This window comes from Canis aureus, chromosome 34 (genome assembly GCF_053574225.1).
Source record: "Canis aureus isolate CA01 chromosome 34, VMU_Caureus_v.1.0, whole genome shotgun sequence".
In the NCBI taxonomy this organism is placed as follows: Eukaryota; Metazoa; Chordata; class Mammalia; order Carnivora; family Canidae; genus Canis; species Canis aureus.
The window spans coordinates 9,424,017-9,438,720 of NC_135644.1; the positions used below are offsets into that span (position 1 = coordinate 9,424,017).

The 14,704-nt window shown below is 41.1% G+C and overlaps 1 protein-coding gene and 1 long non-coding RNA gene across 8 annotated transcripts in view; one reads left to right on the forward strand and one right to left on the reverse strand.

Moving 5' to 3' along the window:
• Positions 1–14,704, forward strand: part of PDE11A (phosphodiesterase 11A) — a 406,550-nt gene that overhangs the window by 305,138 nt on the left and 86,708 nt on the right. For all 7 annotated transcript variants that reach the window (XR_013371375.1, XR_013371376.1, XM_077883001.1 and 4 more), the window contains 2 exons: positions 9,537–9,683; positions 9,932–10,039. Coding sequence is in view for 5 of the 7 variants with exons in the window: in XM_077883001.1 (XP_077739127.1) it covers positions 9,537–9,683; positions 9,932–10,039 (255 nt within the window). In the remaining 2 variants the exon portion in view is untranslated. The remainder of the gene's footprint in view (positions 1–9,536; positions 9,684–9,931; positions 10,040–14,704) is intronic.
• LOC144304819 (uncharacterized) lies at positions 5,214–6,573 on the reverse strand. Its single transcript, XR_013371791.1, has 3 exons — positions 6,426–6,573; positions 6,081–6,200; positions 5,214–5,529 (listed from the first exon to the last, which is right to left on the reverse strand). It is a non-coding gene; the product is annotated as an uncharacterized LOC144304819 (long non-coding RNA).

The following is a 14,704-nucleotide window of genomic DNA, read 5'->3' on the forward strand; positions in this document are numbered from 1 at the left end:
GCCAGCAGCCGTGGCTGCGTAGGCACCGGAGGCAGTATTTCCTACTCCGAGCACTGTGGCTGTGACCCCACAGGGGACCCCGCGGCACCATCTCATTACTCCTCATGGAGGCCGCACAACCTGGTATATCCCTGTGTCCATGGAGAGGCTCCGTCTCGGGCTTCCCTCGGCTTCTGGCCCGCGGCCACCTAGCAAGGAGGTGGGGGTAGGACTAGAGCCCCTATCTGTTGGGCAGAGGGTTCTGGACAGCTACAGGTACATTTAATAAGTAGCTTCAAAAAACCAGTTATTAGAATTTAAACCACGCGTGTTAGAAACATCAGTGTACAAACCCCTTGAGAGCCAAACCTGTTTCTCGGAGGACTGTATTGTGAGGTTGATGTTTTTCAGTTGTCGGCAGTATTTTCCCCCCACATTTTCTTATGAACATGTTCAGACATAGAAAAGGTCAAACGAATTGAATGGCAAGGGGGCGCCTGTCTCGGTGGTTGAGCAGCTGCCTTCAGCTCAGGGTGTGATCCTGGGGTCCTGGGATAGACTCCCCGCATCCGGCTCCCCGCAGGGAGCCCGCCCCTCTCTGCCTGTGTCTCTGCCTGTGTCTCTGCCTCTATGTCTCCCAGAATAAATACATAAAAATCTTTAAAAAAAAAAATTGCATAGCAAACCCTCATCAATCAGTGGCTTCTCACTTCCATCCGGGAGCCCCTTATACTCTGCCTTCCATCCCCCAAATTTGCACACCAACCAAAGCCACCCCAGCTCTGAACAATTCACTGCTGTGCTTATTGAAGGGATCCTGTTTACAACAATGGTTCTTAGCGAGCGTCAGAATCACCTGGAGGGCTTGTTAAACATAAATGGAGTTTTCGGATTCGGAATTTGCATTTCTAACAAGTTCTCAGGTGGTGATATAGCTGGTCTGGAGTTCACACCTTGAGAATTACTGGCTTGGGAAAATTTTCCCTAAAAACCACAAGAGACATTTCTCTGTAGACCCAGAGATAGCACAGCTGTGTCTCTATGGGTTTCCTTAGCCCTTTAAAAAAAAAAATCTTATGAACTCTAAATTATCTAACATACAGGATTAGCTTACAGATGAATTTCTGGCTCTCCTACAAATGTCTTGACGCTACGACATGCATTTTGTCTAGTAACTACACTTCTGATCATGATTTATATTCCTATCCTTGGTTTTTCTTTGATTTCTCTTTCTGGACTCTTTATTTTCTTTTATTCCGTGTTATTGCATGGATTTTAAAAATCCGGGCAGCCCCGGTGGCGCAGCGGTTTAGCGCCGCCTGCAGCCCAGGGCGTGATCCTGGAGATCCTGGAGATTCTGGATCGAGTCCCACGTCGGGCTCTTTGCGTGGAGCCTGTTTCTCCCTCTGCCTGTGTCTCTGCCTCTCTCTCGCACTCTCTCTGAATGAATAAATAAAGAATCTTTAAAAAAAATCCACATTAAACATTTTTTGGAACAAAGCAGGTTATGTATGTACCACTACCTCTGGCAACAACAAAACAACACTTTGATATACCCTATTGTCTAGACTTTAATAAGAAAGCAGCGAACTTTTCTAACAAACATTTTTTAAAAGAAAAAATTACTTCATAGTGCTCACGTCACACAGGGACCATTGGCCTAATTTTAAATTAAAGATTTAACACAACATCATCTCTTAGTGCTAATTCTCTTTCACCTCATCCACCACCTTTAGGACCGCTGTAATGTGCAAGATGGATTAATATTGTACTCTGAGTTTTTAACAATCTTCTTTTATGAATAGACTACAGAAAATCTGGAAATATATAAACAAATACTGCATCAGTTGACCTGGGATACCTTCATGTGTTTAAGAAGAAACATTTGATACCTTTAAAAAAAAAACATATTATTGCTTTTAATTTTATCTTAAATGTTATATACTACAAAAAGAAAATCTCTTTAAAAATGACTGGTTTCTGTTGAAATGCAGTATTTAAGTTTTTCAGTGCTACTGTGAAGAATTTATGTTTCATTGATAAATATAAATAAGAAGGGCACATCCGAAATATAAAAGAGTCAGTCTTAAAAAGACATCACATAAAAGAAAATGTCTACGTTTCAAAAGGAACAGTCAGTCCGATGTTTCCTTTACTTTTCCTTCTCACCATGACAAGAAAAATCTCTGGGAATCGCACCTCCTGAGGCTTACAGTGGTTGTTGCATGAAAGATGACAAAGGCAGTGCCTGAGATCAATAGGAAACAGGTAGAGTTAAGATAGTTTCACTAGAACAGCTCAAACAGAAATAAAAGGAAGGCCCTAAGATTTTTAACTTCCAATGAAATTTTTGGAAAATCACATGTCAAGAGACGATAGAAGTTCCATTCTCCTATCAAGAGAGTCAAAGTAATAGGTCTCCTCAAGCCTAGAAAACCAACGTGAATTAAACAGTAATTGAGAATAATTAAAGGTTAGAAAGAAAAGGGACGTACTGTACCCAGGAGTCATAGTTCTTTAAACTCTCCTCACTTTTCAAACAAGTGATTATTGACTACTAATCTTCCTTTCTTTTATGCACTTAAAAAAGACAAATACATAAAATGCCCTTTGACTTGATTAGCTGTGTACCGGGAAGCTTTGCCCCTGTTCAGGTGAAGCTCAAGTAGTCACGTGTACCAAGATTCTGGGAGGAAACAGGCCTCAGCAGGTACATAACAGCCCTTGAATGTGCGTAAGGATCACCTGCACTTTGTTAAGCTGCAGAATCCATGTGAAACCACAGAGGAGTTGGAAAAAAGCTATGGACCCATCCCCCCAATCACGAATAATCACTTCACATGCACACAAGTTCAGGCACCTGCTTCCTGCTCTAATGGGTATACTTGAAAAACCCAAGAGTATAAAGTGACTGTAAATATTACGGTGATTTATATAACTGCGGAGAAGGAAAACATCACTGTAGGATGAGATAGAAATGAATGAATGGAAATGAACTTGCAAAGAAGATGGGGTTTGAATTTCAATTGGCACAGGGTAAGGAAGAAGTCAAACCCATTATGGGGCTGGCCGGGTGGGGGTGGGGGCATGGGCAGGGAGTAGACTAACCTGAAACAGAGGGAGTGATGAGATGACTAACTGCCCAGCCTGATGCTTCCGTAGACAACTGGAAGATGGGAACACTGGAAGGGCGAAGTTTACGGTGAGCCCTGAATGCCGAGCTAGGGAATTATACTTCACTCAGCAGGCCACGTTGAACACTTAGAGGTATTCGAAGAGGGAGTTACATGACAAAAAATGGTGTTGACTGAGTCAAAGGGATAAAGTCTACATTTTATCACACAAACAAGTTAAAATATGCTATGTTTATATTTTAATCTGAGACAGGATAGGGCCTTTAACTCTTCTTTTAAAAATATTTCTTGACGATTCTTAGATGTTTATATTCTCTCTTATGTTCTAAATTGTACCGTTCTCACATATAAATTAAGCCCATGAGCCGCAGTGTTTGATCATCTCGTTATTTTATGTCTGGCCCCAGGAACACGCCTCGGATCTTCACAACACTGCTACACAGACCCCCAGCTGGCTTCACAGCCCTTTGTGGCTTCTGGTGGTGCTTTGTAGACAAGCGAGTGGGTTTCTCCTACAAATGTGCTAGGCAGCCAGCACCTTCTCCGTCAGCTGAACAGTGTGTTCCTGGAGCTTTGTGACGGTCTTTCCTTTGAATTTTGTACTTTCCTCACATGTTTCACATGTTGTGGGCTCCCAAATATCCCAACCTTCCTGTTTGAAAGTCAATTTAGGAAAGCAACATTGCCCTGGGATTAATAAGAAATCATTTCCTCTTTTCCTGAACAAGAAGAGAAATTTGTTAAAATGTCACTCTCACCACTGGAAATGTGACTGTATACTATCTAAACTACTAGCTACTTCTAGAACTATTAGTCCCTCTAAAATCTGATTGCCTGTGTATGTTTTATGCATTTCTCAACTGTGTCCCAAATGTCTAGAGAAACATTTCCAGGTTTCTGACAAAAAGCTGGTTGAGCTGATTCTGTGCTCCGTCTAATCAAAACAAAGCTAACAACTGGGGGCCATTCTAAAGGCAGTTGTGAGCTTAGAGACTTCCCAAATGAATTCCTATAGGACCAAAATATTGTCCTCTCAAATGGATCCATGCTGTTCATCATGAAAAATGGATGGATAGTAATCTGGACCTAAATCTCAAACACCACCCCTGGTGCACCCAAGTTAGCTTCCATAAAACAGGGATAGGGGACCCCTTGGTTTGGCATTAGCCCATTTTTAGAGGCAGTGTAATGGTCAGGAACCAGATGCTCCGGGTTCAGATCTGTCTCTGCCAATGCCCACTATGCGAATTTGAACAGATTGTCTATCATCTGTCCTACTTGCGTCATCTGTAAAATGGGATTAAAAACGTTCCCTACCTCTTATTGTCCTCAGGAGGAGCAAATGAGTCAACATGCAAAAGGTACTAGAACAGTGCCTGGCTGTAGTAAGAACTATAAAAGTGCGGCAAAATAAAGAAGTTTGCAATCCCTTCCACATCCCCACAGCCTAGTCTCCTGTCAGCATTAATTCCAGGATCCTACAGCACCCAACTTCTGCTCTTGTCCAAAGGGGTTAGTGAATGAGTGGACTGGATTGGCAACAAGTCATTTTGCCTTTGAGAGACTTGGGCTGGACCCACCACCCACTTTGTTGTTTCTTCCCATTTTCTGAACATCACAAAATGTAATATTCATGTGTCAGGGGATCCAGGATTGTATTTTAACATTTTATGGCCTCTTTGTAAAGCTACCTTTTCAATTTTAGAGGAGGCAGTTTTATGACTCCCTTTGATAACCACTTAACTATTAAGACCCAAACAAAGAAGAGGAATGGTCAAAGGATATCAGGTACTCCCAGCCAGCTAGAGTCCCACTTCTTGAACATTATTCAAATTAGCTCCAGGACTCATAATTCTGTGTTTTCATTTATTGCTGTAGTAAAGTAAATGGTTCTTTTATCCAAATGTTATTTCCTGGCTATTAATTCAGTAGTTATTTTGGATTGTAGCACTCCTCTTTGATTTAGGGATATGGTGCCTTATAAATATTTAAAAGTTGAAGACTGACACTTGGAGAAATTGACTTTGATTTGTTTTGTTAATATACTATGTCTAGAGTAATTATAGGTTTGGAAGATGTGGTCCCATTCTCTACTTACCAGAAGATATGCCGAGCTTGTAGTTCTGTAACAAGGAAATTTGACAACAGAAGGCTCTTTCCAAATCTTCTGCAGACAAGATCTCCATGCACACCTCCACAGAACACACAGTACTCTCAATTCTTCATAATTTCCTCCAGAAACTTCTCTTGAGCCCAGGAATGTGGATGAAAACTATATATACTTCTCAAAATAGCTGAAACCGGCTATTTCTGAAAGGCCAGGGATTTTCTCTACATCTACAAGTGCCAGCAAGGGTTTACGACAGGGCTCGGGGTGATCTATAGACTGGTATGATTTAACCATGGATCAATCAACCTATTAGGGGAAAAAAGACAAGGTCAATAAGTATGGGTCTTGGTGAACCAGAGGTCACCCTACATTTTTCAACCTAATGTTCTTATTTCCTTTCCATTAACATTTCATAATGAAAAAATACCCATATTCTTTAATTTTTAAGATAATTAAGTGAATTTAGTGCCTTTGAAGAGTAGACGATTTATAATGGCATCAGAGACTACACTATTAATAATCCACAAGACAGGGGCCACCTGGAGAGCAGCACAGCCTCCCCTGCCATATAAGCTCCTGGGAAACCAGCTGTGAGGGGGTTGGACTTCCTCTGCCAACTCAGAACCAGACTCTTCTGAGAGCAGAAACACTTGTGCCTTTTGAGAGGAGGCTTCTACTCTCTTGGAAGGTGGTTTTCCAGTTGTATTTTGGTTTGAACTGGAACAGACTACAAGCTCAGATATTCAGATACTTCACCACACCTGAAACGTGTGGTGGAAGTAGAGTTGTTCTAGGGTTCTGGGGTCAGGCCCACACACAAGGAAACAAAGGGACTGAAAAACCAAAGACTGGCTTACCTCTGAGTTCTCCAAGCTGATCAGTTAAGGCATCATTTAGTAAACATAATTTCAGTGATTTTTGGATAACGATGGTAGAGTAAACGGACTCATTTTCTTTTGTTCCTTCCTCAGGCCCCACTAAAACACCATGAAGAAAAAAATTTTTAGGGCATAAACAAAGAAATTGGGAGAGAACTTAACAATAACAAAATTTTGAAAGCTAGAAAACAGATGGATGAATATTAAGTAATTTAGCAAACCCGAAAAAGCCAAAATAAGCTAGCAATGGGAAAAGCTGCAAGGCAAACAAATTTATACCACAAAGCCCCTCCCAGGTAGCTCCAGAACTGGCTAATTAAGTACCTTTGGAAGTGGGGATGATGGTAGGACTACGTACAGGAAAACAGAGAATCTAAGAGACGTGACATCTTTGCCTCCCACCTCCACTTCATAAACACTGGGAGCTGTGTGTAGCTTAAGAGTGTGTAACAGCTGCTCTTCGGGTGTGGGAGACACCAGCACAGAGCTTGAGGTAGGAGTACAGGCTGCAAACGGGTTGAATGAAGAGCTAGAAACCCAGGCTGAGGGACTTCCCCCATCATCTTCCCAGGCAGGCTCAACCCCCAAGATTCTTCTCTGGAGAATCTAAGTAGCTAAGAGCAAAGCCCTAAAGATACCCACATTTGGCGGCTTTCCCAAGGAACCAGGCCAGGGAGATTCCCCCTCCAGAGAAGGCTGCAGAAGCTTTAACAGGACCTATAGAGCCCGACTTGTAAACATAATCTGAAAATCAAAGATGACCACACAGCTGAGGAAAAACTCTAACACCCTAAAGCCTCTAATAGGTGAAAATGATTCCTTGACAGATAAGCTGATTAAAAGAAAGACTAAACTATCAGCAGATGAATGGATAAAGAAAATGTATTGTGGTTGACCCTTGAACAACATGAGGGTTAGGGGTGCCAATCCCCACGCAGTCCAAAATCTGCATAAAACTTTTGAATCACCAAAAGTGTAACTACTTGTAGCCTGTTATTGACCAGAAGCCTTACAATAACATAAACAATCAATTAACACATATTTTATGTATTGTATATATTAGTTACAGTATTCTTTTTTTTTTTTAAGATTTTATTTATTTACTCATGAGAGACACAGAGAGAGAGAGAGAGGCAGAGACATAGGCAGAGGGAGAAGCAGGCTCCCTGCGAGGAGCCGGATGTGGGACTCAATCCTGGATCCTGGAATCATGCCCTGGGCCAAAGGCAGATGCTTAACTGCTGAGCCACCCAGGCATCCGTAGTTACAGTATTCTTACAATGAAGTAAGCTAGAGAACATAAAACATTAAGAAAATCATAAGAAAGAGCAAACACACTTATAGACCTGTGCCATATTTATTGAAAAGAAGCTGCATATAAATGGACCCGACAGCTCAAACCCATGGGTCGTTCAAGGGTCAACGGCATACACACACGATGGAATATTATGCAGCCTTATAATAGAAGGCAATACTGTCATATGGTCCAACACGAATGAATCTTGAGGACATTATGCTAAGTGAAATAAGCCCATTACAAACACACAAGTACTACATGATTTCACTTATATGAGATCTCTAAAGTAATTACACTCATAGAGACAGAAAGGACAAGGGTGGTTGCCAGAGGCGAAGGGAAGAGGAGAATGAGGGGCAGCCCCGGTGGCCCAGTGGTTTAGCACTGCCTTCGGCCCAGGATGTGATCCTGGAGACCCAGCATCGAGTTAGGCTCCCTGCATGCAGACTGCTTTTCCCTCTGCCTTGCCTATGTCTCTGCCTCTCTCTCTCTGTGAGTCTGTCATGAATAAATAAATAAATAAATAAATAAATAAATAAATAAATAATCTTTTTTAAAATTTTTATTTATTTATGATAGTCACACAGAGAGAGAGAGAGAGAGAGAGAGGCAGAGACACAGGCAGAAGGAGAAGCAGGCTCCATGCACCGGGAGCCCGATATGGGATTCGATCCTGGATCTCCAGGATCGCGCCCTGGGCCAAAGGCAGGCGCTAAACTGCTGCGCCACCCAGGGATCCCAATAAATAATCTTAAAAAAGAAAAAAAAAAGGAAGAGGAGAATGAGGAGTTGGCCATTGGGTGCAGAATTTCAGCCACACAAGGTGAAAAAGTTCTAGATCCCTATCGTACAACTGTACCGCATTTATATATTTGTTCATTGTTCTGTGTCATAAGGAATAACCAGTGTTTAGACTTTAGCCTAGAGATACAAATTCTTATGGAGGAGCATGGAGTTGGGAAGGAAGGATTGCTTATATGGTTTCTAGAATGCTTAGGGTGATCAGAGTCAGATTTCACTGCTCAGCCAAAATAGTCCCAGGGCGAAGATTACTCCTTGAGTAATTTACACCCAGTGAGTAGACCAGAAATAATGAATCCAGAATGTCTCCAATGATCTGAAAGGTAGAAATTACTCCCTTACCAAGAATGGCCCAAAGGATATGGTAAACCCAATGAGATCAGCATGAAAATGATTTCCCAAAAATTGTTTTCTTCCCTTTAAGTTTATGTGGGGCAACTGATGGACAGCTGCCCAAAGTGAGTGTTTTGAAAATCCTGAATATGGGGCACCTCGGTGGCACAGTGGTTGAGTGGCTGCCTTTGGTTCAGGGCGTGATCCCAGGGTCCTGGGATCGAGTCCCACGTGAACTCCCTGCATGGAGCCTGCTTCTCCCTCTGTCCCTCTGCCTATGTCTCTGCCTCTCTCTGTGTGTCTCTCATGAATAAACAAATAAAATCTTTTTAAAAATCCTGAATATGCACAACCAGTATTGTAATTATGTTGTGATGTTTATATAGAATGAAATGAAACGATGTTGTAAATTTATTCTTTTAGTGAAACATATGCTTATGCTGATCCTCCAAACATCTCATTGTATTAAGAAAACATTTGGGGCCAGAGATGTGCTATCCGATCCCTTCCATCCTTCTGAACATATAGAACACATGTGTAACAAAGTGCATGTGCACAGCTACAGGATGTAGGGATTCAAGAAACAAGGCAAAGGGGTGTATTCCTATGTCCTCTGAACAGCAGCAATTAAAATTCACAGCTGCTGGCTGCCCAGATGTTTCTTGGTTTAGTGCTCTGTAATACGTATCAGAATATATTGTATGAGTGCAGTTTCAGTAAACTAGACAGCTTTGTATTCTAAATTCTGCAGACTAGATCCAGGGTGTATATTTTTTCTTCAGATTACCTTCCCTTTCCCCCCACCCCCACCCTCTTCATTTGCTTGGGGCATTTGCAGTTCAGAAACAAAAGACATTTCCAGCTCAGAGTTTAGCTGTATCGGAGTGTAAATGCAGGTCAGGTTTGATTTATGTGGCACATCTGATAAGCAGGAAAGGAGAGTGAGATGAGGGGTTTGGAAAAAGCTGGTGAACTTGGCTTGACTTATGTCTTCCGTTTTGTAGGCAGCCAACATCCCTCCGGTGTCAGAACTTGCCATCGATGACATACATTTTGACGACTTCTCTCTTGACGTTGACGCCATGATCACAGCTGCCCTTCGCATGTTCATGGAGCTGGGGATGGTGCAGAAATTTAAAATTGACTATGAGGTAAGATGTTCTGTCTTGGGTGATCCCAGGAGCGCACCTGGGACAACGTGGTAGCCAGGGTCCCCAAATGCAGTTTGAGGACGATGACACTCAACCTGCAGACCTCATGAGATTACTGTGAGAATCATGAGAGGTTTGTGGGAGGACTTTGGGTGGTGAAGATTACTCAGACATGAGGCATCGGTTGAATAACAGCCCACTGGAGACACATACAGCCACCTGATACAGCCTTTCCCTTCCCGTTTCAGACACTGTGTAGGTGGCTTTTGACGGTGAGGAAAAACTATCGAATGGTTCTGTACCACAACTGGAGACATGCCTTCAACGTGTGCCAACTGATGTTTGCAATGCTAACAGTAAGTGTGTTCGGTGGTGGTGGAAGGTCATCTGTCATTTGCATGAACCTGTAGGCCTTCTCCTTCACATTTCCATTTCTCTGACAAATTGCCACGTGATTTATTTTATCCTGGAACCTACCTTCCCTGGTTATGGGAGTATATATTTCACAACAATTTCTGAGCATTAACGCTGTAAAATACCCGACACCCTGAAGCAGGTGTAGTCTTGGAATGATTGCTTGAGCTTCTTCTCAGTGTATTATCTTGTGAAACCAGTTCTTTTTACAAAAGAAATGTTTGGATTTTCAAAGTCATCTTCTTGCAGACGTTATGGGTATAAGTAACAGAACAGAGAGATCACTGGGTAAAACCCTCTAGGCTGGTGGAAAGCCATGGTAGCGGCATGTGAACATGACCCACAAGAACGTGAAAATCCTGAGACAGTGCTTACATATGAGGATGCCCAGGGAGGCCAAGGGAAGGAAGTTGTAAGAGTAAATGTTGTTAGGGTTTAAGGTCACCCTAGGCTTAAAGTCTCTGTTCTAGGGGGCTGGCGCCCAGGGAAGGTGGTAGCCTGGTTTCTGGAGATATTTAGAGCCACTGGCCAGAGGTAAGCCTTGGAATTTAAACTAAAAGCTAAATAAATAAATAAATAAATAAATACAAATGTGGCAAAGATTTGCAACAAAATCTTCTCTTCTTCTCCATTTACTGGCAAGAAATAAGGTTTGTTTTGGCCTTATTTGCACTTATACTGTTAAACTGTCACCAAGTAAAATGTTTTCCAGCTCAAATATATTGGCTTCTCTGGCCTCTTGGTTTTATATACATCCACATATGTGTGTACACAGATGTATGTACACAAATGTGCATGTATATTTGTATGTATAAACACATTCACTACATAAAATAGAGAACACAAGTTTTAAAATATTCTAACATAAATCTAAATACCTTACATCTTTGCACCCACACTAAAATTTAAACCCAAAATAGGGAACTCCAAGTGATAGACCTTTTCCTTTGGCCTAATGAACAAATATTGTTTTACTCCTTCCTTATGAAATGTTCTATCCCGTTCTCTGCCTGTGGAAATTTTATTCATCCTTGAAGGCATTGATCTAATGCCAGCCCCCCTCCAAATTCTTGCCTATCCCCACAAGCATCAATAATTACTTCTATCTCTGCACTATGTCTGGTACATGTCTGTCTTTCTGCTGTGTATCTTAAGTCACAGATCTCTCATTTAGTTATAGAGTCAGCAGCTTGAGGCTAAAGAGATAATTTCTTATTCTTTCAACAACATTCACTTGCTTGCCCAACACTTATTTACTGAGGACCTCACTAGCACTTCGCGTGCCATCGTACACTTGGTAGGTTTTCAACAGATGTGTGTTAGGTTAACTTGACCTCAAATGTGCATATAGCATAAAAAGATGTCTTCACTTTTATACTGGAGGACTTGTGTTCTGGGTTCTCAGCTGCTTAAGGAGCAAGCTGATTGGCCTGGAAAAACTGGACTGACCCTATCCTTCTGGCACAAACCCCATGAAAGCAGTCGGCCAGTCAAACGAGGGAGGAAGATGCTTTGAACTATTAGCCTTAATTGTTCAAGTGCCAAAATTGTTTAAAAAAAAAAAACAAAGTCACTTTCATCTTGCTTTTCCCTATCAGATCTCAGTAGACAAGGAATAATTTTCTGTGTGCAGAGTTTATGTGTCTGGCTCACAGAAGATGTTCAATAAAGAAATATTAACCTGTTATTTGGGAGAACCTATGGATTTATGGTGAATTGCCAAAAATAAGTCAGTAGGAGCCTTGTTCGATGAAGGGGAAGAGGAATGGCCTTGTGTAAGTTGAGATGTCAAAGACTTCTATGACAAGCCTTAACATAGTCGGGATGGGGCAAGTTAGCAAGAGCAGTAGGTAAGGGAGGACATTTAGGAGTAAAAAGAAATATATACCCAGTTTTCTTCAGTATATGTTTCCAAAACACAGACCATCGTGATCCTTTTCAGGAACTGGAAGAGAGCAGAGCTCTCAAACGCTGTTACTACAATGGCAGTATTCATACTGCCAGAGTATTTCAAGGGTATAGTTATTTTTACAAGTCTGCTCAGCAACCTTGAAGAGTAGCCCTATATGAGAAGGTTTGGGTTTTGTTTTTGTATTGATGCTAGCTCTAAAAGAGGAGAATTCTCCGTTAAAGTTCCCACCCTGACTTGGAAAAGAATACATTGGTGAATGTTATTTTTTCTCCCTCACTTGAATTGAGAAACCACATCTGGAAAAGATATTATTTCCTGCTCATTAAATTTTGCTGAACTTGACTAAGGCTTACAATAGGTTGAAAATGTCTACTTTTGTCCCTAACACAAGCAGTCTCTTTGACTTGACCGTGGGCAACCTGGTTAATGAGAATTTTTTAAACTAAGAAAATAATCACAGAGATGAAAAAAGACTACTCGATCAGTGAAGAAAAAATGAATTTAATTTACTCACAAGTTCTAATTTCTGGAATACAACCTCAGCTTACAGCAAAAACGATAACTTACCCATTTCCATGAATGGGCATTAGTGCTTCAGGCACCCCCAGACTAGTAAGGGCTTTCACTGCTTTGTTCACATTAGTGATTATATTCCCATTCTAGTTATACGTATTTCCGTGTATTGAATTAGAAACAAAATTTTGTCTTAATATTTAAAAAAATATATTATCGTAGACCAACCACTGGATTCACTCAGTCTGAGTCACAAAGCCAAGAAAGCATGGCACACGTAGGCTGTTTTCCTCTAGATGGCGCTCCAAGGCAAAGTTTCTCAGCCAGTTGCCAGGAAAGAAGGAAAAAAACCTTACCAGCCTTCCCTGAAAGTACTTCTTTCTTCTAGGACAAGAGATAATGAGGCACACACTCCCACAGTCTTTTCTTAAAAGAGGCACCAACAAAGCCAGTGTGTCCAAAAAAAGCCCCTCCTTATCAGGTTGGATTGTATTATGACCGCCTTGCCCACAGAGCTGTTAGGAATAATACAACACTCTCCGTGTGCCTTACATCTGTGGGTATATGCATCTTTCTAAGCCTATTGTCTCAGAGTGAGAAGGTAATAGTTGTGTGTCATTGCTGAGCAAATTATGACACCATGTACAACAGGACAAGCAAACAGTGAATACACTAGCTTCCAAACCTTTAACCCTAAAATCATTTTGAACGTGGAAAATACACCTATTGACTCAGAATTGTGTTTTGCATAAGCATTCAACCTCATGTCTAGGTAACAAGTCGGTTTTGTTCCTTTACGGGGAAAAAAAGAATGAACTGCTTTGAAGAATAGGCAATTTGATATAAAACAGTGGAAATCTAGTTCACTGGAAGCCCTACTAATGACTTATTAATTTTTTGCATGCCTCTGGCTTAAAGTTCCCAAATTTTGAAATGAAAGCTTCAATAGTATTCTTTGCTTCTAAAGAGATATTTAGGTAGCTAAAATTTACCAAATATTTTGAGTTCCTTGGGTAAATACAGCATGTAGTGCCAGTTACTATTTCTGGTTAAAACAAAGAAGAAAAACCTGCAGATCAAGAATAATTATGCAAATTCTCTTTATTTATGGAAGCTTGTAGAAAAAATATTCCATTAAGCACATATGTAATGAAAGGTGAAGAACACATCCCTTATATTCACAATGCAGACCAGATAGAGAAAACGACTGTGCTTTTGTTTGTATTCTGTAAAATAAAAGGTATGTGGTGGTGCCAAGGTTGCAGAGACATTTTTCGGTTTTATAAATGATGTATGAGTTCTGACAGATTCTCCAAGGGGGGAGAAAAAAAGGTTTCCTTAAGAGTCAGTGTTCTTTACTATCCCATAAATGTACTCATTAGCACTTTGGGCCATGCCCTGCATCCTGTAAGGGCTCAGAAGAGATTCATTTGAATGAGTGGATTTAGTTGAGGGTAATATTATTCATGTTGCCGAGTGTCCAGTTTTTTAAAAAGCTATAAAACGATGAACAACTATCGCTGCTAGAAATCTTGTTTTTTCTTCATATCACACTAAGGTTCAGCTAGGGTTCATATGGAATATTATGATCCTGCAGAATTCACTGGATATGAAAAGAGAAGAACACATGATCACATTAAAATTTATGGTGGTGCTGGCGGCGTGGCGCTGGTGGGGGATTGCAGTTAAACACTAATAATAACCAAGTATCACAGCAAACACATTGACACCCCCCTGACATTTACTGGGGGCTTCTTAAATCTTAAATGTGGAGGTAGCGTGTTTAAGTCCATATTTGTGTTGTCAACAAGGTTATTTTCAGAGATAAGCCAAGTCATTTTATTGATAATTCAAACTAGAGAGCAGAAGGGACGTTTAGGGAGAAAAATCCATCCTATTCACCAGCTTGAGGATAATGCGCTGTCTGCTGTCTGCTGTTTTCAGAGAAGTCTTTGATTTTTTGAGATGGAAAATTCATTCTGGAAAGAGATCTGAGAAGCACAATTAGAATACTCCCTCCCAACCCTGCCACCACCACCACCACCACCACCACCTGCCCCCGTCGGCCCCTGCCCTGGCCTCCCAAGAAGGATAGAACCAATTAAATGTTTTTAGAACCATGTTTTAATGTTTTAAATTTCTGAATAAAATATTTTCACTAAGCAACCAGAATCCTTATCTC